At 40.1% G+C, this 23,994-nt stretch overlaps 1 protein-coding gene across 1 annotated transcript in view; it reads right to left on the bottom strand.

Moving 5' to 3' along the window:
- The window catches only part of LOC128354925 (membrane-associated guanylate kinase, WW and PDZ domain-containing protein 3), a 123,328-nt gene extending 105,120 nt beyond the window's left edge, over window positions 1-18,208 (bottom strand). Inside the window, 1 exon segment of the mRNA XM_053315037.1 lies at window positions 17,902-18,208. Coding sequence (XP_053171012.1) covers window positions 17,902-18,208 — 307 coding nt within the window.
- Window positions 18,209-23,994: the final 5,786 nt, after the last annotated feature.

Raw genomic sequence — 23,994 nt, 5'->3', positions numbered from 1 at the left:
AAACACCAACCCTTAAACATATATATTCATGCCGCACATCGTTGGAAAGCTTAGATTGTCCTGATTCATTCAAGACCACTCACGACTTATATGGTTGCTCACGGCCGTAATAGTATTAGCGATTAGCTCGGCTAGCCCCTGAGCTAAGTAAGAAAAGCTATAATGCCTACATACCTTCAAAGTCTTCCCTTTATCCACAACGATCATCTTATGACTCAGGACTTTCTGTACAGCTCGCCAAGTATCCATTCTTGTGAAATATGAAATCCGTTTCCATAAAACCGAAATACTTTCCTCAATATGTCAACATGTATTTAGTCCAACACGTAACGTAATTACACAAATAACAAACCATATACGGTCCGTTTACGTCATTTCCTGACCTGCACGTCCATCTCAGAGTACACGTGACTACACAAGCCAATCGGTGTTTAGGATTAGGCAGTACATGTCTCCAAAGCAAAGCCAATGAGGACATGTGACCGACAACAATGACGACATGGCTTTGATTGACAGCTGTTCCAGCCTATGGAAATATTCGGTGAAATGAAGTTGATAACCTTTTAGCCAATAGTCAGAGGTTTCCAACGGTGTATGACACTAAGCTATTAAGTTTGGCTGTCCATAAACAAACTCCAAGCGTAACCGGCGTGCGCCCGGTGCGTAAAAGAGTTGAACCATATATCATTACGCACTCGGCATTTTGGTACACGGTTGGTTCTTCTTCGACTTAACATATGACTTATAGCAAAATAAACAGATAGATAGATAGATAGATAGATATGGCCAAACAAAAAAATATGGTTATATGTAATAATAATAATAATGATAATAATAATAATAATAATATGGCGTCAGCTTTCATTAGAGACCAAGATTTTGATTGTAGGCAAAGGGGATGTGAAGTTATAGGTGTTTGATTGCGGTTATACAGCTTTGGTAACCAAGTGTCCATTTGGAGTCTCCAAAAAGGACCTGAGGAAAACGCATGGACATACCTGTTGAAAAATAATTCTGAAAAATTCATCTTTTGGTCTGGACTGCATGAACCCAAGACCTGTGGCTGTGGCCTCAATGTGTCTATATCCTGCTGAGAGGTCCCTGAATGTCTATACACATGTCATTGTAAAGGCAAACCTATGGGCGAGTAAACAACCCCATCATTGTAACCTCTGTCACTCTTTGTCAGTAAGTCACAGAATCACACAGACACTTTTACAAGAATCCTGAGAGTGTTTCCTTTCCAATGATACCAGACACATCTCTGAGTCTCAAACTATGTGGGATCTGTGCTGCTCACAACTTGGGCATGTCGTTTAGGCTAACAGCATAAAAAACAGGGGCGTGTGTTAAGTGGTTAATTTAATAATGAGCTAAAATGTATCTTCATAAGTGATTCTATGCATTATTAAAAATGACAGCACCAAACAAGGAAAGTATGAGAATATAAGTGAGAATGAACATCCATTTCACAAAATTGGAGGGAGCTAAAAATGTAATTTTCATCATCCATATTTTAATTCAACTTTTAGAAGCGTTGCCTCTGCTGGCCCCTGCATTAATCTACCCAGAGAAGGTCTATTCAGTTATATTAACTATTCAGATGTCAACCTGCAGACACCCACAATCAACTACACCATAATAAAAATTAATACTGCAAATATCTGATACTTATTTAAAAAAGGTAACAAAAAACCCCCCACACAATTCACCTGGCAATTAATGTCCGTTTGATGGACGTCTGAACAGCCTTGTACCGACGTCATGTCCAGCCCAGCTGCTTTGTGCACGTGTGTGTGGGCACATATTGTAAGTGTGAGAGCTCACATGTGAGAGTGTCTTTTTGGATTTGATCATAGGTACGTTAATGTGTAGGTGAATGCCAATGGCAGGGTTGTTCAGCCAGGTTTAAAAACAGCCATCCAGACAGACCAGGGCTTGGGGTCACAGTCAGCCATGTCAAAACAAAAACCGGCTCAGTCTGTAATGAATCAGTGGAGAGATCATGATGCCACACTGCATCATCTGGCCTCAAGCATCAAAGCACCAAAGCACAGCCCCAATCCCTGGTATGAAAGCTAATGAATCTCTTGAGGTGGATAGATAAATATGTTATAGGCATTATAAATTTGGTTTTCATAAGAAAAACATAAAAATGTATGAGTTTTGTTGTCTTTTAAATCAATCCTTCAGAAAAACTTTAATGAGGTAAAAACAAACAAATCATTTAATAGTTTGAGACATTTTTGGCTCCAGTCATTGAAGTACCGGCTTCCTAAATGTGAATGTTTCCTAATTTTCTTGTTATCTATGATAGGAAACTGAATCTCTGAATCCCTGCATGATTTAGACTGTTGGTAAGACAAAACAGGCACTTTGAAGACTTCTCATTAGGCTCTGGGAAATTGTTATGGAAATATTTTACATTATTTCCTGACATTTTATAGACCAAATAATGAATCTATTAAAATCAAGAAAGCGATCATCGATTGATTCATAATGAAAATAATGGGTAGTTGCAGCCCTACAAATATGTAAATTATAGGACCTGGACGCTCTATCATACACTGTATATTAATTTTTGTAATACAGTGATTTGTTGCCTTTAAAACTGAGTCCAATTTTCCAAAGAAATAGCCATGTGAGACGATGCAACGCCAACACTAAATCCCTCTGCAACAGTACAAACAACAGGCCTCGCTTTGTACAGGAGGTCAGACAAAAGAGAAAAGAAACACAGATAGAGTTAACGGATCTGTATCAAAATTTCAGAGGTAAAGCCACAATTTGTGAACGCCTCACTGACGTTGCATGTGAAATTGCAGTCACAGACCCGAGTGCAATAGAGCAGACAACAGCACGTCCTTGAACGATGGAAGAAAAGATGACAGAGTGATCGACTGTCGGCTGTATCTGCCACTTTGCTACTCTGACAATATAAAAGGCTGTCAGCAACACATGCCTGACATGTAATGTTTGCATCCACAGTGAATATACATATTCATAGTGAATATACATATTCGCTGTGGAGATAAATATATATATGTACACACACACACACAACTGATGTTTTTATATTTAGTACAATTGCAGCTATATGATCCCAAGCTTGTTTGAAATGCAGATGAATCAAAGAAGTTGTATTCCAGTGTGAGAAACACATCTTCAAAGCTCCCACATATTGTAAGCACACAAAAGGGAAGCAGCAGCAGTCGGGTGTCAAACTGGATTCTAATTGATGAATGTCTGTCTTTTAATCCACACTATGAAAACTTTTTTCAAAGGCTTACTGTAGTGTTTTACCTCAGGAACAAACTTATGTTGCTTGCTTTTATGTTGAGTCTGGGAACAAATAAATACTGTGGTAGGTTTTTTTGTACTTGATTATGAGAATTTGTTTGCATCAGCACAGATCCTTTGGATGTCAGTCTTTGTTTGTGTCGGTGGTTTTGAGATACAATTTTCAAAAATTGTAAATACCTGACTCATCATTGTACCTTGCATGCTGAGGCCGACCTGCCTTCTCTAGACATGCGTAGGCTTAGTCACTGCTATATAATTATTTATAAAGGCCACTTTTAGGAAAGCTTCCTTCATATTTATGAGTCTAAATTAGTCAGAAATGTGGAGCTCAAGATTCATTGTTGCTGACTGTCTTTAAAACTTAAACACAGTAAGACAGCTTTTCCCAGCCGGAGAAATGGCCCTCACTGTCAAATCTAAGAAAGATTTCTATTACAGATTTTTTGTAATGATTTTTTTCTTTTGATTTGATGTAACATTTTTTATTTTGCTACCAGCAGTTTAGTATGCAACTTTCAGTGCTGCAGTAATGTTATCCAGGGATATCTTTTCAAATTAAAGTCTTCAGAGCAGTATTATCACAATCTCACCTCAATTTAAACTGAACAACTTCACAGAGGAACATTTGCTTTCAAATCCCTCAACTGGGCAAGAAAGCCCGTCATCATGATGAAGTAATAAAGAATGAATGAATCACAGTTTAACATTGCATTTTAAATAGACTGAGGGGAACTGACCTCAACCCTGAAACCAAAATCAGAGAGGAGAAAATGAGTATTAACTACCACACTAGGACAATTTAACTTAGCTTTTTTAGTAAGTGATACTAGTGCTACAAAGCTTGCACTGTGCCAGTCATATTCCATCTCTACCTCAGTTGAAAGACAGCAACCAATCATTTTAAAAACACATTTGGATATCAATCAATCAATCAAACAATTTTATTTATCCCCGCAGGGCAATTCAGTTTGCAGCCTCAAGTCACATGGAAAGAACAAGAAAAAAAAAAACACATACAGCATCCACTCTATCAATACCACAGGTTGGCATGGGCAACCGGAGCTAGCAGCAAGTAACAGTAATAGAAACATACACATTATGGCTCTCAGGTTTACATTGCGTGGCCTGTGTTCATTTAGCTGTCAGCAGCATTTAAAAGACTGATGGCCGAAGGAATAAATGAATTTGCGTATCTGTTTGTCTTCCTCAGGGGCGTAAGGCAACACCGCCCCGAGGGCTTCAAACAGAATTCCTTACTGAAGATATGGTCAGGATGACTAATGACCTTAGCTTAAGTATGTTAGCTGGACTCCAATGATCTTGGAACAGACTTTGATAATGTTGCTGAGACAGTTCTTCTCCTTCACAGATAAACTATAAAACCAACAAATAAAAGAAAATGTCAACAGACTTTCAATAAAGCAATGTTAAAGTTACATAAAATGCTCTTAGAAACGTTAAAAGAATTCAGCTTCCACAGTAGATGGATGGCCCTGTTTAACAATAGACTGTGTTTTTGTCAAACTTGAGTCCAGAATCAAAAATTGTACCTAAACACTTGTATGTCTCCACAATTTCTACATTTCCTCCATGAATAGTGCATGCAACAGGATCAGGACGGTGGACATTTGTTTGAAGACAGGCTTGAAAACCTGTCCTTCTTAAACAGCATGACAGCAAAGTATCATAATGCACATATCAAAAAACAAAAGAAAGAAACTCTAAGCCACTACAAGAAATTAATTCAGCATGAATTATTATGCATGCAAATTAATTGCACAGAACTAGCAGCAGCATAAGAACAGAAAACAGCAAGCAGCATGGCATCATCCACAAGATCTGCAAGAGAGAAATAAAAGAGCCAGCAACCCTGTAACGTTAGCTTATCGCGACTGCCAAGCACACAAACACTCGCTGAACAAAGCCAAGACATCGACTCACATTATGCATATTAGTATTAGCAGCAAATATTTTTAATGTGATCAAATGTAGCAGTAATTTCTGGCATCTCAACCGGGAGCAAACCCTTCAGGAAGAGATGCTGATGTGATCCCAAGCTGCCAACAGCAGGACAGGATACTCCTGCTTCTGGCTTCAAGTACAAACGCAGCTATTTAAAGCCAATATGAAGACATGATTGGACTGCTGGCGGGCAAGTTTGCTTATGAAATACTATACAAGCAGCAGAGCATTGGCACGTGCAGTACTTTTGTTGTTCTCACGTTGAATTTGCAACATATTGTTACGAAGTGGAATACTAGTGCAGTATTATTTTACCGGTATTATAAGCCATCGTGGCTTTATCAAATTCATTGGTCTTGGTCTCGTGTTGTTGATTTTTTCTGTTTTTTATGTAAGAGTGATTGTCCGATGTGTATCGGAGATAAATGTTTAGCAATGCTGAAAAATTTCCCTAGGGGGACAATAAAGTATGTCTTATCTTAAAAATATAACAGATAGTAATTAAATGATAATAAATCTCATAAGCTCTGCCCCCCTCCAGCACATATTGTGTATGTCGGTACCGCAGCCTGTATATAAAGATGGACGAAGTAGGTGTAACCATGTCTCAGTGTTGCTGCTTACAGTTGGCGCCTCATTTTCTGTTGGAAGCCAGGAACTTCCAAATAAAGAGTGTGGGGTGTTGTCCTTCATGCTCTGGAAACACACACCACTACCTTAGACCAAAGCTCACGCCAGCTTACTGAGAACATGCGGTGCGCACTCTAACATTAGTTAACTAACATGGCAGGTATCATTATCAAGTAACACTAAACTTACAGAAATATTGTGACAATGGCGAGACTCAGTGTGATGACCAGAGCTGGCTGAGAGAAGCAGAGTAGCCAACTGTCAATCAGAGCTGTAAATTAACTCTGCCAAATGGCAGACATCAAAGCTCCTGTAAGTCTTCAAAATGTATTAATGGAGAAATAATATCCAAAATGACTAGCAGCACACCTAATACAGGGCCAAGTTTTTTTAAGAGACCATAATGACTCATTGAAAAATACTTCATGTCCAGCCCAGCTGCTCACAAAAAACATATTTCTAAAGAGAAGTTGACACTTTTTTAAGGGGAATCAACTGGAGCCAGGGATTTCTTGGGAACCAGCATCTAGTGGCTGTCGTTGGCATTGCACTTTAAGTCAATTCCGCATTGTGGCTTCAGCCTCAAGTTGTGCTAGTTGCTGCTTGGTTGGTACCCTGCACATCTGAAAGAGGGCTCCAGCACCAGCCGCCAACACTCAGCTCTGGTACTTTTGCTACTCATATATGTTGCTCTGAAACACATTTTGGATGGTGCATAGCTAGAGAGTATAATGAATGTGATGTTAATCAGCGCAAGCAACTCTGCGTCTTGATTTTATTTTGTTTAATTAATCAATGGTGAAACATGTTTTATGCAATGTAATAAAAACAAACTTAGTTCTTCCTACTTCACTGTGTGCACTATGAAGAAGGTAGGAGACAAACATTTTGGATCATACCAGCTACTGCCTATCCCTTATTATGACAAGTATTGTTTAGTAAGTATGAGGTCTACAGTATTAAGAGAATGGATAGAGTGATCTTTGTCAGCACAAGATGGATACTGATAGTATGATTACAATATAATGCAGTGCAAATTCTCATCATATGCCTTCGTCTTTCTGCACACCAAAACTGTATATTACACAACAGAGTTAACCACAGCTGTTAACAACCATGGCTCGTCCATCTGTCCCCTCCCTGATGCCTTCCCTTCATCAGTCGGGACGACTGTGTGAAGCTGTCTGTAATCAGATTAAGCAGTGACTGGATGACTGGGGCTTCAGCATCCGCCCATCATTCCATCCCACTGTTAGCAACATCTGCGTCATGTGGAGAACCATGTGCATGCTGCGAAAGACAGATTAATGTGCTGATGTATGTGTATGTGTGTGTGTGTGTGTGTGTGTGTGTGTGTGTGTGTGTGTGTGTGTGTGTGTGTGTGTGTGTGTGTGTGGAGAGAATAAGTTTTACAGCTCTCCATTTATTGTACATTAGCAGGTCCAATGTTGATATTTACAGTCTGTGTTTTTGGTGTCACATTCAGTATTAAGGAAGCTCCATGTTGACACAACACACATATCCACATACAGACACACACACACATGCATGCACACACACACACACACACACAGTCATACTCCCTTGTCTTTGCAGTGATGCCGGGTATGCACTGTACCACATAGGGAAACCAAGCACAAATGCTGAGTGCAATGGATGATATAAAAAGTTATTTTGCATAACCAATTCAGTTTTATAATGCTGATGTATTTTGTATTCACTCTCCCTAAACTTACAGGGGCAATAATAAATAATTTGTGATGATAACCAAACGAGAGGAGATTGTATTTGAATGAATGTAAAAAACACTGTTATTACAAGGAAAGGATTTAAATAAGACATCATATTCATGCATTTTCAACAGAAAGAAGGCAAATATCTTCATACACTGCAACTTAAGAAAAACATCAGACTTGATTTCCTAGTCTGACACAAAGGAAATAGTGAAAATTACATAAAGCCTGAGAAGAGCGAAGAGGAGAGGAGAGGAGAAGTTGTATATGGTTGTCCAGAATACCCACGTAGATTTAGCTCGGACTCAACACTGTGTCCCTGCCTTCTATGTCATTCATCATTGTATCATTACTGAATCAGAATCTAGATGATCTTCCTCTTGACAGAGAAGCACAAGAGAGGGCACATCTTGTCAATTAGGTGCGTTGAGATAACCCCAAGACACCGAGCGCCTCTTGCTGTGCAGCCTCTAGGAGCAGACATGTACACTCTTCACCTGGTAAAGAGCTCTACAGCCACTACAGATCCTGCCTGCCACGGCCTGGCTGCATCAACTCTAATGTCTCATTGGCATTCAGTCACATGCCTGCAGCAAACGGCGAATGGAAAGCTTGAAGCTAGCTCGCCGCTATTAAGATTCTACAAAGCCAGCCGTTCCCCTGCCGCCACAAGCACACAGCGAATCATACAGCCAAGGAATAATAAAAGAGCTGGGGAAGGGATGAGCGTAACAGCTGGGCCGGCCAGTCACAGAGCCAAGACACAGTGACGGGAAAGGGATTTTGGTATAATTTGAAAGCTTCCCTATTCATGAAGTTTATGAGGGCAGCAGCAGTTTGGTTTGCTGTGCACACTGCAGTATCTGCAAATGAAAATTATACTTCAAGTGGCTAAATCACCAGTGCAAACATATAAACGCACTGGCCCCTGTCGACCCCCTCCATCCCACCCTCTGTCATCTGCAAAACCACACCGTGACCACTTCATGATGAGCCGTATTACTGGCAAGCCTCCCATCATGAACCTCTGAGAGAGAGCAACCCCCCGGCCCACCAACCCTGTCTGTTTATGGCTGCCTATCAACATCCCCCCAGAATCCTAAGCTGCCTGCTAATCACCCTTTGAAAGAGCAGACTAATTCAGATGTCAAGGCCCATTACCTGTGAGCTGTCTAGAGGTGACCTGAGCCCCTATCTTGCAGTGATAAACACCAGTTGGAGGATAATGCACATCTGGATAATAGGAAAGTAGGAAGTGACACACTAGCCAAGTGTGCAATCACTGAAGGGAGCTGAAGGGGCGGGGGGGGATGTGGCGTGTAGCAATCATTGTTGCATAAAGATAACGTCCTTCATGACAGCACTGGGTCAGTCAGCCACCGTATGGCTGCTGTGCCTCTGGTAAAATAAACAAGGCTCTCAGACCGAGGAGTGACTCTTCACTAGCCGTCCCCTCCAATCTGCTCTCAGACACTGATGGAGACAATGCTCAACGAAAAGACAACCCACGCCAGACTCACATCCGGCCCTTTATGCACCCGCCCCCAAAACTCAGATTCACAGGATGTGACTGATGCACTCTGAGAAGTAGACAGCAGGAAAAGAGCTGAAAATATTACACATGGGATAAACACTTTGTATCTTCAGATTGTAACTACATAGCACACTTAAACTTCTTTTGGGGATTTTTGAGCTCCTGCTATGATCCTTTTTTTTTTTTTTTTTTTGGCTGATTACATATTTAGGGGTCTCTACTGTTTCCAGGGGATAAAATGATAAGACTAAATCTGTTTTTATGAAACCATCAGGTACTGGGGATGTACTGAATTGACAACTAGTGTGTGCATACATAAAAAAAAAAACATTTTAGAAAAATAGAAAAATAGATGAGATTAACGATTAGAAGATGATACCTCACAGCCATGGTGATGGGCAGAGAAAAGCAGAGCTCCTCACAATACAGGCAGAGGGAACAGTGGGTAATGAGGGCAAATAGGATACAGGTCAAAGAAAAAAATAACCACTTTCAGTTCCCATTACTTCTCATCTATTCAGTCAGCAGTGAAACCCAGCCTTTGTGAGAACACTATATCCAACTAAAAATGCAAAAGATTATTTTATAACCCCTTAATAAATACATATTTACCCAGCCAGGATTAGAAGCAGTCATTATATGGAAGTATGAACACTAACAGGCATTTAAGACGACAACGGGGTCTTTAATTGGAACAGGGACTGAAGGCACCAAGGAACTGAAATCCCCAGAACCTCCCACTGATAAAAAAAAAAAAAAATCCCAGAGGAAATCGTATATATACACTGTAAACACCCAAATGGTATTTGTATGCTGAATGGCTTTATGACCAATGTTATTGTTAGCTACTATATACAATGCTATTAGAAAGATAATTCTATCCTGTGTTGAAAATGCAACTTCCTATTATGAGCTTTTTCCATGTAGGTTTGAGTTGAAGAGATTATGTTGTTTACCTGGACTGGAATGACCCCCGCATCCCCGCAACATCCCTCCTCTATCTATGTCACACACACACACACACACACACACACACACACACACACAAATACACAGACAGACACACACACACGCACACACAGCTCATTAAATACTGCCACTGTGACCTGTGTCCAACACTCTCTGCTCCCTGGGTATCTGACCACATAATATGTCCCGAGTCCTGACCCAGCGTCACCCCGCGACCAATTAAATTTATGATGCCCAGCCAAAATGAAGATTTACAATGCCACTTCCAGTCAGTCCTCAATCTATTATGGATATTCCAGTATATATATATATTTTTTAATACACTACAAATCATTTTTCCTATTGGTAGCTTCATGACAGATGACATGAGGGATTTCCAGTTCAACAGCACTTACGTTCAACTTTCTTTTTATTTGTATATTTGCACAACAGAGCAGCAACAAACTGATGGTGTGTGTGTGATTATAACAAGACAGTCTGTATAACAAAAAGCAAGTTAATGCTCATCAGAATACAGGGCGGTTGTTTTGCTGAAGTTATCTAGAAAACATAGTTTAGGTGCGGTTCTTACCCACCTCTGAATCACCGAATGTACGCCTAACCAACATCTGTGAAGCAAATCTGTGCATATATTTCACAACTCCACTCTGCAATAAACCTGGCAATCATGAAACACTCTTATCATCAATCTCAAAATGCATCATTCCAACCTCAAACCATCTCATCAAGCATGCTGTTTACGTTGCGATCACTGCAGGTGCTGGTGGAGTGTGCGTGTAGAGCAGTGCCAATTTGATTAAAGTGGGAATAATGAGAGAGCTCGGGACTGGAAGTCATGTTATGCTTTTCGACTGTAGCTTACCGCTTTACTGTAATAACACCAGTTATCACTCACATGCACACACACACACACACACACACGCACACATCCATGGAGTATCTAACTCTAGTATAGATGAATTATGGAGGACTTGGAGTAGGGTTGGGAGCAACTTTACGCTCGTTTGTTTTGTAGTCACATTATGCCTCCACCCACCTCCCCCCACCAACAGCCCCCACAAACACACTGCAAGGCATTAGAGAACGGGCTTTCTACGAGGAAGCTTTGCAGTAGCATTATGGGGAAAACTGGTGCAATATTGAATTGCAAAAGAAACAAGTCATAAGTCCTCATATTTAGAGTTAATATCTTACTTTGCTGAAAATGAAAGGAGGAGTTTTTCCTGACGCAGCTGAATTTGCTTCTTATTGAAGGCATTTATTTACCTCACTGTAAGGTTTTGTCTCTTGTCAAAAAAATTTGAAACGATTAAAACTGCAACTGGGAAATGTAAAAATCATTAAGTACTTAGAGAGCAAAGCCTCCACTATACTATTCACACACACAAATACACATACATTTTAATCTGAAATTGATTTCTTCACCTTTGTTAATCGTGTTATGTTGCAAACCCCTCCACAACCACCAAAAATGAATTTCTTCACCCCATCTGGCTGCCAAGTTTCCAAGGAATCCATGTTTTTTATAAATGATGTTCAGCAGTCAGACAGGTCTTTAGAAAGAAAAAAAAAGATTTTGAGTCTCAGTTTCAATTTAAATTATATGTCAACATGGACACTTTGTGCAGTGTACTGTTGGATCTATTTCTGTGTATGTGCCTATGTGTATGTGTATGTGTATGTGTATGTGTATGTGTATGTGTATGTGTGTATGTGTGTGTGTGTGTGTCTGTGTGTGTGTCTGTGTGTGTGTGTATGTGCCTGTGTATGCGTGGTAAGACAGCAGCACTTCACTGCAAGCCTGACAGCTGCCTCAGGCACATATGGGAGACATTTGATGAGAGTCACAGAGGACAAACAAGCTGTATATCAACAAAACACTTTGTAGGATGATATAGGGAAAGGCCAAACGGATACAAAAAAGCGTGGAGTGGTTATAAAGACATAAACAAAGAAGGAGGAAAATCAGACAAATCCCAATTTCCACCTATTACAGTCCAATATTAACAGAGAATGCGTGACACTGGTTGGGACATTTTACGGCCTACGTAATGACAATGATGTTTTAATGATGGTGAGGATTTGTGCTGCTATTCCGTTTCTTTAAATATCTTTGATTATAAACATAATAATCATAAGCACTCATTTTTAATAACAATGTCACATTAAAATCAATTCCCAGTTAAGGGCTTAAATTATGCTGTAAACTGCATCATCACAAAGACTCTAATAATATTCTTTAAAGACGATCAACATTACGCTAATATACAATATCGCCAGAGCAATATCTCTCTAATCCAAAGAGTGCAGGGAGGGGAGCTCTGAGAGAAAGCAGCAGTGAAGACAATAATGAGATGAGGTTAGAAGGTTGACAATATTCAGCGATGAAACAACACTCCTGCTAATTGTCATACTCTGGTGCTGTCTTGCATTTACTGTGACAGTCTTCCTCAAGTGTCCCTGTGCAGCAAGAACAAACCCACGCTGGCTGATGAGCGTGGTGACATGCCTGCCACCTGAAAAACAAGAGGGCTTGTGATCAAGAGTTTGCTGCTGCACTTTTCATCTCGAACACGGCTTGGGGTTAAATATAATAACGATTAGATAATCAGCGCCTTCTTGGAGTAAGCTTTAAAGCTGTGGTCAACAACCTTTTTTTTATTTGACTGGCACCAACAGCACTTAAGTGGATAACCTCAAGTAGCCCTTCATCAACACGAACCATCAAAATGTGTTTTTCTGAATGGATTTTAATCTGGATGCTATTTAACACTATTAATAAGTATAAAAATATTCATTATTTTTAACTATAGCTTTATCTGGTCTCTTGCTAACTAGTTGTCACACTCTTACTCACAGCATGTGATGGGAGGTGTGACCAATGCAGTCGTCTTATCATAGCTGGTAGTTTAGCCTATTCGTTATTATGACCCTAAAATGTGATAAACATTAGTGTCACACCAATTTATTATCCAATTTTCCCTCTTTTACAGAATATGTTTCTCTTAAAATTAGCTGAACTACTACACAATCTTTCCACATAGCCCCTGGCAAATGCAAAACTTCCCCCTGGGGTAATCACACCCTTAACCGGGAATTGCTGCTTTTATAAAAAGGCACCATAACAATAGTCAACAGATCAGTTTCCATGACAACGGAGCAAACTCCATCCACTAATGAAGATTACATGATATGAGAGCTCTGCAAATAGCTTGTATGTGATATACAGATGTTTAATCCCACTTTTTACAAACGCATCGATGTTGACTATTTTCCAAGAGAGCAGTTTTAGACTTTTTGAATTTGTGTTGCCTCATTTCCAGTTAGTCATTCATATCACAACAGTGTGAAAATCAAGTTATAGAGACCTAAAATGTGCTATCAGAGGGAACATCATGTCTGCTTTTATTGTTGTCACATTGTAATTGTGTGGAAATGCAAGTATAAGTGGAAAATCTCTGCTGAAATGCCACACAATGATAGTGTAACCGAGACAATGAAAGCGAGCATGATATCTACTATGATGGATTACCTCAATGAAACTTTCTGCTAGGGGATTTTCATACAGCATTGAAATAAACTGAAAACAGTGGAAGCCTGGAAGGGGGGTAAACTCATATTCAGCAATCAAACACACTAGAGTACGCTTTAAAAAATAGTCAGCAACACAAAGCATATGTGTTTGTATTAAATGGTTTAAAAAATACAAAAAACACTGGTATGGTCCTTTAAGCTTGTCTGAGAGCAGTAGTGTTTTAATAAATAAACCATTTGTGATGGGTGTGCAGCAGAATTGTGGCTGGTGCAGAATTCTGCTTATATTTCATTCATGTGTCTAGTAGAGTTTTGCCAAGTTTGAGTTTTATATTCTGTGTTACCCACATTTCAGATTATTAATGAGACATATGAGAATTCACTACCACCTACAGTTTATTGTGTATGCAGTAATCAATTTATCTACCTGTTTGTTTCTCCATTCATTTCTTATCTAGCCAGTTGGCACCAATGAGATTAATGAGATTTTTTCCAAGGGAGACCTGGCCCAGAAAGCAGCATGAAGACAGTTGTAGGCAACATACAGTAGGATGTATACTCGGCAACAGTGCAATTAAAAATCACAAAAGAGCTGCAAAAGGAACATAAAGGAACAAGCAGTCCAACAGCAGAGCAGCAGGATCGTTGCCCAAGCCTAAACACATTTTAGCAAAACAAATCAAAGATTACTTCTTAATGAAACTGTATTAAAAAAAACACTCATAATCACTTTAAAGTCACTATAAGAAAGAACTCATTCAGCTTTAAATTACTTTGTTATGAGTTCAGTGCCAAAGGAACTAACGATCGGCGTACGTGATGGCTGTCCTGCTTCATTCAGCTGATTGTCAGAAACATCTCTAAGGAACAAACAGATGTCTCTCGTTATTTGACCAGGCTCTCTGGGCTGCAGTATTCCCACTCTCGCACTCAATCCTCCCAACTCCTCCATCTTTTTTATTTATTTATTTCTTTTTTTGCAGCTGACTGCAAATCTCTTTGCAGTGACAAAGCATCGCCTGTCAAGAGGATGAATCCATTGAGAGGCACTTCCTGATATGAGAGGTGCATTAATGTGATTAACCCACACTCACTATTGCCGTTTGATACAGGGGCTTAGGGGCTCATGTCACTCTGTATTCTTCTCTATTGGCATGATCAGCAGGTAATGGAAAATATGCTGATGTCTGAGCAGAGGCAACTGAAACTCAAAATGTAATCGAGAGTAGACAAATTATTATCTATGGTCGAATCCACCACGGATGTATTCAAACTCAATTATGCAATTTGTTTTCAGTACTCACAGACAATTAAGAACAAAATTAATTTCTAAAACTGTAGCTTACACAGACGGACACAGATGGATTATGCTATTCTGCAAACTTAATATATCACACCAACAATTATCAACCATTAAGATTTAAAATGACATCATCCTCAATCATAATGCAGTTATCCCAAAACCCAAAGGTATTATTCAATATTCCGTCAATTAAATAGCTTTTCACTGACTACCATCATATTTAATAATCATAGTATAAATTCTAATTGTCTGACTTAGACATTAACAGCCACAGAAGCAAGAGGAGGCTCGTACACACGTTTCATACATTCACACAGCTAATATTAGTAATCTAAAAGGACGGAAGAAAGCTTGTTGGACTAGCTCCAGTGTATGCTGCAATGATGTCAAAGTCATCATCCATTCAGCTGCATATAAATGGCTACAGGTTGGATGTATTTTTTGATTGCACAGTGATTGAAGCTGCAGACATATAGGGGGGCACAGCAGAAAATAACTACACAGCGGAAGAGGAATTCTGGGATGCCATTCATGAGGCTTTTCATCAGGCATCTTTTCCGATCCTTAGCTGGGGGTACCGGCAGAAATAGATCCCTGTACCGAGCACAGAGCCTTTAATAGAAGAATCTCCCAGCTTAATCAAAGACATGCAGGAAATGGGCACAGCCACCTCATGCTATATTGTGAAGTCTTGGTGTGAAGTTCATTTCAAAGCAGCAAAAAGGTACATATGTGAGGAACGCATGCATGCAGCCTCTTGGTAGCCCCTAGAGAATATATGATGCACTAGAGGCAGCTGTAGAAAAGTAAGTGAAGTGCTTTGTGCAACTCTTTCAGCGCACATTCCTTTTCGATCAATGAGATAGATAATAGCCTCCATAGAGACTTGCATCCTGTCTCTATCTATCCTTCCCCATTTCTGCCTTTGCATCTCTGCACTCTCCATCTCTTGCCTCCAAGCTCCGCCCCAGCTGTCAGCAGCAGCACAGGAAACACACCAGCTCCAGAGGGCAAGGTAAGCACAGCACAGCACAGAGGATCTTGGGAAGAGCACTGAGCAACATCTGGTGGACCCAGAGAGCCTGTCCGTCGCTGCCGGCCGCCGTCATGTCATCGCTGCGTTCCCAGGCTTCCTGGTAACAGCTGATCCTCCAGGCCCACTGCCTCCATCAGAGTGGAGAAAATTCACTCGGTAACTCAATTATGCAAGAGGTGTGAATTAAACATGAGGCTACCGCACAGGAATGTGTACACACACACACAGCACACACACGTGCACACGTACAATACGTAATCATACAATGTAGCAACCCCATCTGTATGCTGATGCCAGGGGGTCTTTGCAAGGCCTTGTTACAAAGCGAACTGATCCATGCTGGATGTACATTTACATATGACCAAATGCCACATTCATGAACACAGAGTATGAACAACTAGGGCAGAACAGTGAGGTTGACACTGAAGAAATGGGTGAGGAGGAATTTTGCCATCTTTGCCACCTATTACTTCTCTGTGAGCCTTAAAGAGCAAAAACAACCGCGCGTGGGAGTCAAGCCTGGAGCCAAATGCAGAGCCGATTTTCTCCCCATCTTTCTTTACGCCCCTCTCCCACTGTTTCTTTGTGTCTCTCTCCCTCACTCGCTCTCTCTCTCGTTCCTCCATGCCCTTTATTAATCATCCTTGGTTAGTGGGGCAGAGAGTGTGGTGTTGGGAGCTCTGGGGAGCGCAAACCCATGAAATACACACACACACCTTCATGTGCATGCACACTAAGAGGCACTGGACTCATAAATCTGGGCAAACATATTTTTTTCCCTTTCATCTCTTGTTTGCTTATAAAAACATGAAAAAAAAATTCAATAAAATATTAACAATCACAGGAATGACTACAAACAAACATGCACACGCTGTCCAAAAGTATGCATGCACACACATACAGTACAGCTGATCTTAAAGGATCCAGGCCTGGGGTCCTGGGACTCAGCTGCTGCTGCTGATGTAACCTTTTGAATGGTCTCAGTTGCTGTTTAGACATTCAAAGTTTAGGCACATAAGCAAAGCAACAAGGAGGGTCATCTCTCCCTCTCACCCATTAACACACAATTGTCCTTCCAGTACCATTAAAACCATTTACCTGAGTCATTTAGGTTGAGTCAGAAGCAGTACAGTGCAGACAACAGCATCATCTTGCCACTGCAGCCATTAGACCTCATTAATAGTTGGACAGAGTTTGGACAGTAAAGGCAACATCCTTGGAGAGCTGAATGCGTAGTGATGGGACAACAGGATATAACACAGCTAACCACTCCAGTTTCTGTGGCCAATGGGCACCAGAGTAGACTGAATAATGGAGGATGTAATTAGGCCATATTTCTATGCATGTAAGTGCACTTAGCTTAGAAGGCTCTGACTGGGCTACATGCCATTATTACCATTATCACTATTTGATCTCCCTGAGAAAGTGGTGAGAGAATTGGTCAATTAAATATTATGGGACAGGAGGTTTAGAGCGGAAGTGTGGGATGTCCTTTAGGAAGTATGCAGGGATGTGATGGTCTGTGGTCACAGTCAAACTCAATTATTTACCTTTTTACTTGATTTTGCCAAGGTTTAGTCAACTTTAGCTGACATGTAGAAGTTCATACATTGCATGGAGACACATGAACCTAATGCAAGTTATATGAAGAGAGAATATTTAGGATGAAGGATGAATCTATAAAATGTATGTTTTTCATATTAATTCAAATTTTTCTAATTGGAGGGATGTTTGTCTTCAGATGATCACAGACTGGCAGTTATAGGTACCATTGTTATGATGATCCTCATTATTGTGTGTGCATTATTATGAGGATTACTGTCTTTAGTGGATGTCACGTTTTCTTTTTCTGTTTTAAAAATCAGAGCACAGGTGACAACAGAAAGCAAGGACGCACCTGGTTTGACCGTCTTCAAGCGAATCGGCTCCCGAAAGTGACGTATGACAGCCAGAGTGTCACGGTTTGTAAGTCCACTGACGGGCGTCCCGTTCACCTCCAGTAAAACGTCCCCGTAGTAGGGCAGCTTCCCGACGTGACACACCAACACGTCCAGCTTCATCTGGCCCAGGTGGGGGAACTGACCCAGCTCTGCTCCTCCAAGGACCTCCACCACGGAGCCAAAGTCTCCCAGGTTGCCCCATGACACCGCACACTCCACCACTTTACTGGACCAGTGTTTCTTCTTCTTCAGTGTTCTGGACATGGTTACTCCCTTTTCAATGAACTAACGATGGTTAACAGTCGCTTCAGCTCGGTGTTGTTAAATGATTGCGAAGTGACGCGGCCTAATAAACCCTCCTGAGTTATTCTCCTGACCTGCTGGTGATTTCATCTTCCTGACATTTATGAGTCTGAATCTCTCCCGTTAATCTGCCGCTGAGGTCTGAGGTTAAAAAGGTCTGTCATCCCACGGATAGACGCTCCGGTGTGCGCACAGTCACAGCCTTGGTCGCAGTAATTCCAAGCGCTCCTTGTGCGTAAAAACAGAAGAGTTGATAGCGTCTACGAAAACAATCAAGTTTTTTTACACTCTTCGCCGCTACTCTGAAACCATATCCGCGCTGTGATTCGTCTCTGGAGGAGCCTGTCGATGCCAAGTTGCCAAAACAGAACGTAAACAGAGAGTGTTTTACTCACTCGGCGGTAGATTGTGGAGTGTCTGTCGCTGTAATGTAGTGCGTCAACGAAAAATCCCTCATACCTGTGGGCTGTGTGAATGTAGACGGCAGCAGCGTCTCACAGGTAGGCGGTTAATACGGTTGAAATCCAACCCATGATGACTGAGTCGACGAGAGGCATCTGCCAACGTTTGTCTGCTACAGGTTTGAACACACCTGGCACCGCCAAGAGAGATGCAGCCAAGCTCCGAAACGCCCCTTTTTACGCTCAGCAGCAGCCGTGGCTCCTAGTAGCTCAGGCTGGCTCCATCCTCCGGTATGCTGCGGTACTAAATGAGGAAAAATATGATGTGTGAGACCAGAAATATTCACTGTGACTTACTGTTAATGTAGTCCTCTCTTAAAACACACAATGCCCGTGTTCACCTGGATTGTGCCAACATTTACAGGACCTTAGAGGGATTAAGTGAGAAAAACACAAATCACGTGATCATGCTTTTAATATGTGCTTATGTGCTCTTGTATGCTTTCCTTTAAAGTTTTTTTGTATGCCATCAACCTGCCAGGGACTGTAGATGAAAATGAGTCTATTTGATTAAATCTGGCCCATTTACATTAAGGACCCAAGTGCTCGTGTTAATTAATGAGCATTGTCCCTTTTTTTTAAAATACAATCAACCTAATATTAACCGAGCAAAAGCAATTACACTTAATTAAGACTTTTGTTTTATGTAGAGTGAAACAGGTATTCTTGGGAAGGAAATTCCGGAAATTGACCATAATCAGTGTCTCCACAGCGCCACCCACTGACACAATCACAGCAATTCAAATAATTTACTGCTCCAGTTCATCTTCCCAACTGAGGTCTTTGATTTATATTTGCATACTTATGTGCCATCTCACTTGACTGCATGCAACTGCGTGTATCCATGCATGACCTATAGATAATTAATAGATTTAATCATTGAATATTACTAGGCTGTTATCTATAGCTTAGTTTTCCAATTGTTTAGACGCCAAATGCCTCCATTAGCCTGTATATATGTGTAGAGTGCTGTTACTGTATGTTCATGCATGCATTATTCTCATATACTGTAGAAGTAGAACTAGTGCTGCAAATCCAGCCTTCCAAAGAAACTGTCTTCCACTGATATGTAAAGCCTCCATATTGCATGGCCTGAAATCGACCGTGAAAGGATTTATACAACAGCTCGTTTTTTGTCTTTAAAGGTTAGTTTCATGACAAATGTTACTTGAGTTTGGTATAAAAAAAAATGCCATACTGAAAAAGCGTTTAAATGTAGCTTTGGTAGTTAATTAAACTTTGTAAATACCACTTCATCTCCAGGAATGACTAGTCTTGTTTCACAGCATGTTATAAATGATGCACAGCTTCTTTTAGCCAAAACCTCTCGAATGGGCCATGATGGATTTTGACAATTTGGGCGTATTGACTCACAGTACAGTCATATGTCAGCACTGTGTAGTGATGTCAGTCGAGTTAATTAACTTTATAACTGGAAGCAGGGAAACACACCTTCTGTAGTATTTATGAAGCAGCCGTAGTTTATGTTCTCTGGGTGTAATGCATTACAAGTCTGTATTTAAATAGAGAGTTGCCACCCTGGACATTGTGCTGAATAATTCATGGCCTTGTAGAGGATGATTAACAATGCTATCATGTCTGTGATGGGGGACCAAGGCAGTGGAGCGAAGATCCAAACTAAACTGAACTTTGAAAGGCTGAAGCTGAAGCTGTCAGATTCATCTCGTATCCACGGTTTCCTGAGATTATGCTGGATTTATGAAGGAGTGATTTAAGAAAATTAGGCCTTTTTCTTCACATCGTGACTGGATGATAGATTAACATTTTTTTAAAGGTCCACATTAGCTGGCTTTGTGTTGGTTTGACATGACTAAATCCAGATTATAGATGGCTTGACCTTTTAAATCTTCCCATGGTGTGTCCAGAAATCATGTTGCGGTGAAGACCCAGCGCCTCTGGAATTAAATGCAACCTACATTGAATCCGCCAAGAACATTTTTTCTCTCAGCTTCAAGAAAAGACAGATACTACTCCGAAGATTTAATACTGAGCTGAAAAAATAAGTTAATTAATAAATCAACAGACACTGATGCTCAAATATCCTAATAGTTGCCAAACAGTCACAGTCACTTACTAAACTCATAGTTCCGAAATGTGGAAAACTGTGACAGCCATTTTTCACAATTTTCTACCATTTCAAAGAAGAATAATTAATTCAATAAAATATTGACAGCTTAAATGATGGAGAACATAATTAAGTTTCAAACCTGGTTTCATATTTTCTATGTGACAAGAGCTTTGAGGCACACATTCACGATTCAAACCAAATTATCAGAATTCATGTTTAATGTTGGAGTAATGGCTACGTAACAAAAAGGCTCTTTAGACATGCTTTACAGAATGTACAGGTAAACAAAATACTATTGAAAATAAAATGCAAAACTTCAACAATACAAAAAAAAAAAAAAAAAAAGCAGCATGGAATATTGCCAGAGCATTTACTGCTATACTTTGGTATAAAGTCATAAAGGACGTTCAGAGAATTAAACAATACAAATGCACATTATATGGCGCTGTGTTGGCAGAAATGATATTGAACAGTGAATCGATGTATGCCCCCTTGGAAATGAAACTCCATTATGATGACTTATCACTGTGAATTTACATTTCAATTTCTGAATTGCTTAAGAGGTGGACGGTGAAACTGACCTTGGCCAATAGTCAGAAAACATCAACGGCAATCTGCTTACACTGAAGCAAGAACTGTGTCAAAATATAGAGGAAAAGTTAGAGTCAAGTCGGTTGTAGTGTTGGCTTAAAAAAAAACAAAAAAAAAAAAACACTTGGTCGACACTTTTCTGGCAAATGCCAAATTCAGAGGATTAGGATTGGAATGCGCTGATTTGGTAATAAAAGGCAAACATGATTGGAAAAACATGAAAATAAGTTAGAACAAAAAAAAAAAAGAGTGCAAGACTGACATGCAAGTCATTTATGCAAGTACCACTGAGGAGGCGGAGGCGGAGGCGTACCGATACCATTTGCTGCTTGCCGCACACATGTGATAAAACAAAACAACATTAACTTGTTTGGCTGTGTTCCATTTTAAATCAAAACTGTAGCATCAATTTACACAATCACACATTTGCCCTGTAGATTAACTTTTTCAGCATTCTTGATTGTTAGTGTTTGAACTCAGTACCCTCAAAAACTCAGTGTAGCACTACTACAGAGGGAGATGGGACATGACAGGTCCCGTCTTGATCAAAAAGAGAAGAGCAGACTGTACCGATTATCACCATAATGGAAATAACAACAAGGACAAACTTTCAAATACGGAAAGCAATGTGTTGTCAGACATGATACCCATGAAGAATGAGCAGAACATCATTTGCTTAATATATTATTGAGGAAATAGGAGATTTCTGAGAGTCACAAACAAAGCCAAAGCCAATCACATCTGAGCAACTCTGAAGTGCAATAATCAAGAGGATTTTTAAGGAGAACTCATAAGATCAAACAGGACTAATTTCCTTTGCACAAAAGCATTTTCAAATCCTCAAAGCAGCCTAACAGCTGACGCCTTGGAAACAGTACAGTTAGCTGAAGTTGGCAGCTGTTAAATTCTATGAAGCCAATGATACACATTTTTGAAGAACATTTTTTTCATCCTGTTACCTGAAGTGACACGTAGAAACAAAGATAACTCTGGGACAATAAAGGCTTATATTGAGTGTTTTAAAAGTTACTGCAGCTTATGTCTCAAACCTCTCTGCAAATGGACTAGTAGGACATGGAATTTAATAGATTACTAGCCTTATGTACACAAACATACAAACATATACATACAAGGGCTGAACAATTCATCTGAATTTTTTCGAAATCGCAATAAAGCCTACTGCAATTTTCAAATCTCAGGAGGTGTGATATTTGTTAAAGGAAAAATGTGTCAAAATACAATTTTACATTAAATATTGTTGTGCTGCAGAGGTGTCATCACCTACACATATTCTACAGACTTCAGAAAACAAAACTACTTTGTTTGGTACAGATCCCTGCAATAACAACACCATAATCATTTGAATATTTTTCAATTAAAATGAGAACGGTGATTCAAAATAATCGGGTTTTTCAAAATTGTTCAGCCCTAATACACACACACACAAACACACACACATACATGTATAAAATAACGTACATACATGTATAAAATAATATAATACATTCTCATTTTTCACAGTCCCAAGTGAAAATCTTTATCAACATCTACAGAAGGATCATGAACTTTTTGAGATAAAACTGTGAAGTTAAATCCTCACAATGTAAAATGACATGCACACTGCATAATAAAGTTTACCACCATTAAATTAAGTGCCTGTAAGATATAAGGGAAACAAATCAGTGCATACTGTCTATATAAACCATAATGTCACCTGATAGAGGTTACTGAGAATGCTTGTTAAAAAAAAAAAAAAAGGCCACCCAATAGACAACCATGAAACAATAGCCAGCAAAACCATGATTGTCACATGTGCAAAACATTGTACGCTTTCTCCCCAAACTGCTTATTATTTCAAAAGACATAAAATGAAGGAATAAACAACTGAGTTTGACATTGGACGAAAACAAACTCAGATAAAGATGATATAGGATATATTCATATATATTCATAATATACACCACATTTTGGTGTCACTGTCTCTGGGACTTGCATAACACGGTACCAGATAGCATAGTTTACAGTCATTAGGGGATGGCTGTGGGAATGTGTGGATGTATGCTTTCAAGGTTCTTTTCCTGTATGAACAACCACAAACTGCTGGTCAGGGAACTGTCCCCCGTTTTAACCCATTTTTGCCCACTTCCTGATTTTACCGGACGTCATGCAGGCTGCTCCAAACAGGTGTCTATACCAGGAATGATGAGACAAAACTGCCAGTGTGATGCGCACTGGCACGCAATTTGATCCCCACAGCAGCTAGGACGGAGGAGAGAGCTTGTGAGGACACTGCCATAATCTTGGCGTTTCTCTCATGGCAGCATCCGACATGGCTCTTTAAAGCATACATTCATAGCTTTCTCTAGAAAGAGAACAGAGAATAGTGGAGTGTGATTGTGTGTGTGTGTGTGTGTGAGAATGGGGTCCTGCAGAGTTGGAGGTGTCAAGGAGGAGGTCACTTTAATCATCGGTCCATTTTTTTCCCAGCCTGACACAGCAGTCTGTCCACAGTGGAGAAATTCAGCATGTCCTCTTGAGTGAAAAAAGGGGAATGTAAACATACAAGAGAGCATCTTTGGCAGAATGTGAGGAGGTAGTGGGTGAAG

The sequence above is a fragment of the Scomber japonicus genome, chromosome 3 (genome assembly GCF_027409825.1).
Source record: "Scomber japonicus isolate fScoJap1 chromosome 3, fScoJap1.pri, whole genome shotgun sequence".
In the NCBI taxonomy this organism is placed as follows: domain Eukaryota; kingdom Metazoa; phylum Chordata; class Actinopteri; order Scombriformes; family Scombridae; genus Scomber; species Scomber japonicus.
Note: the sequence above shows the minus strand (reverse complement) of the source record. Positions and strands in the feature narration are given on the sequence as shown.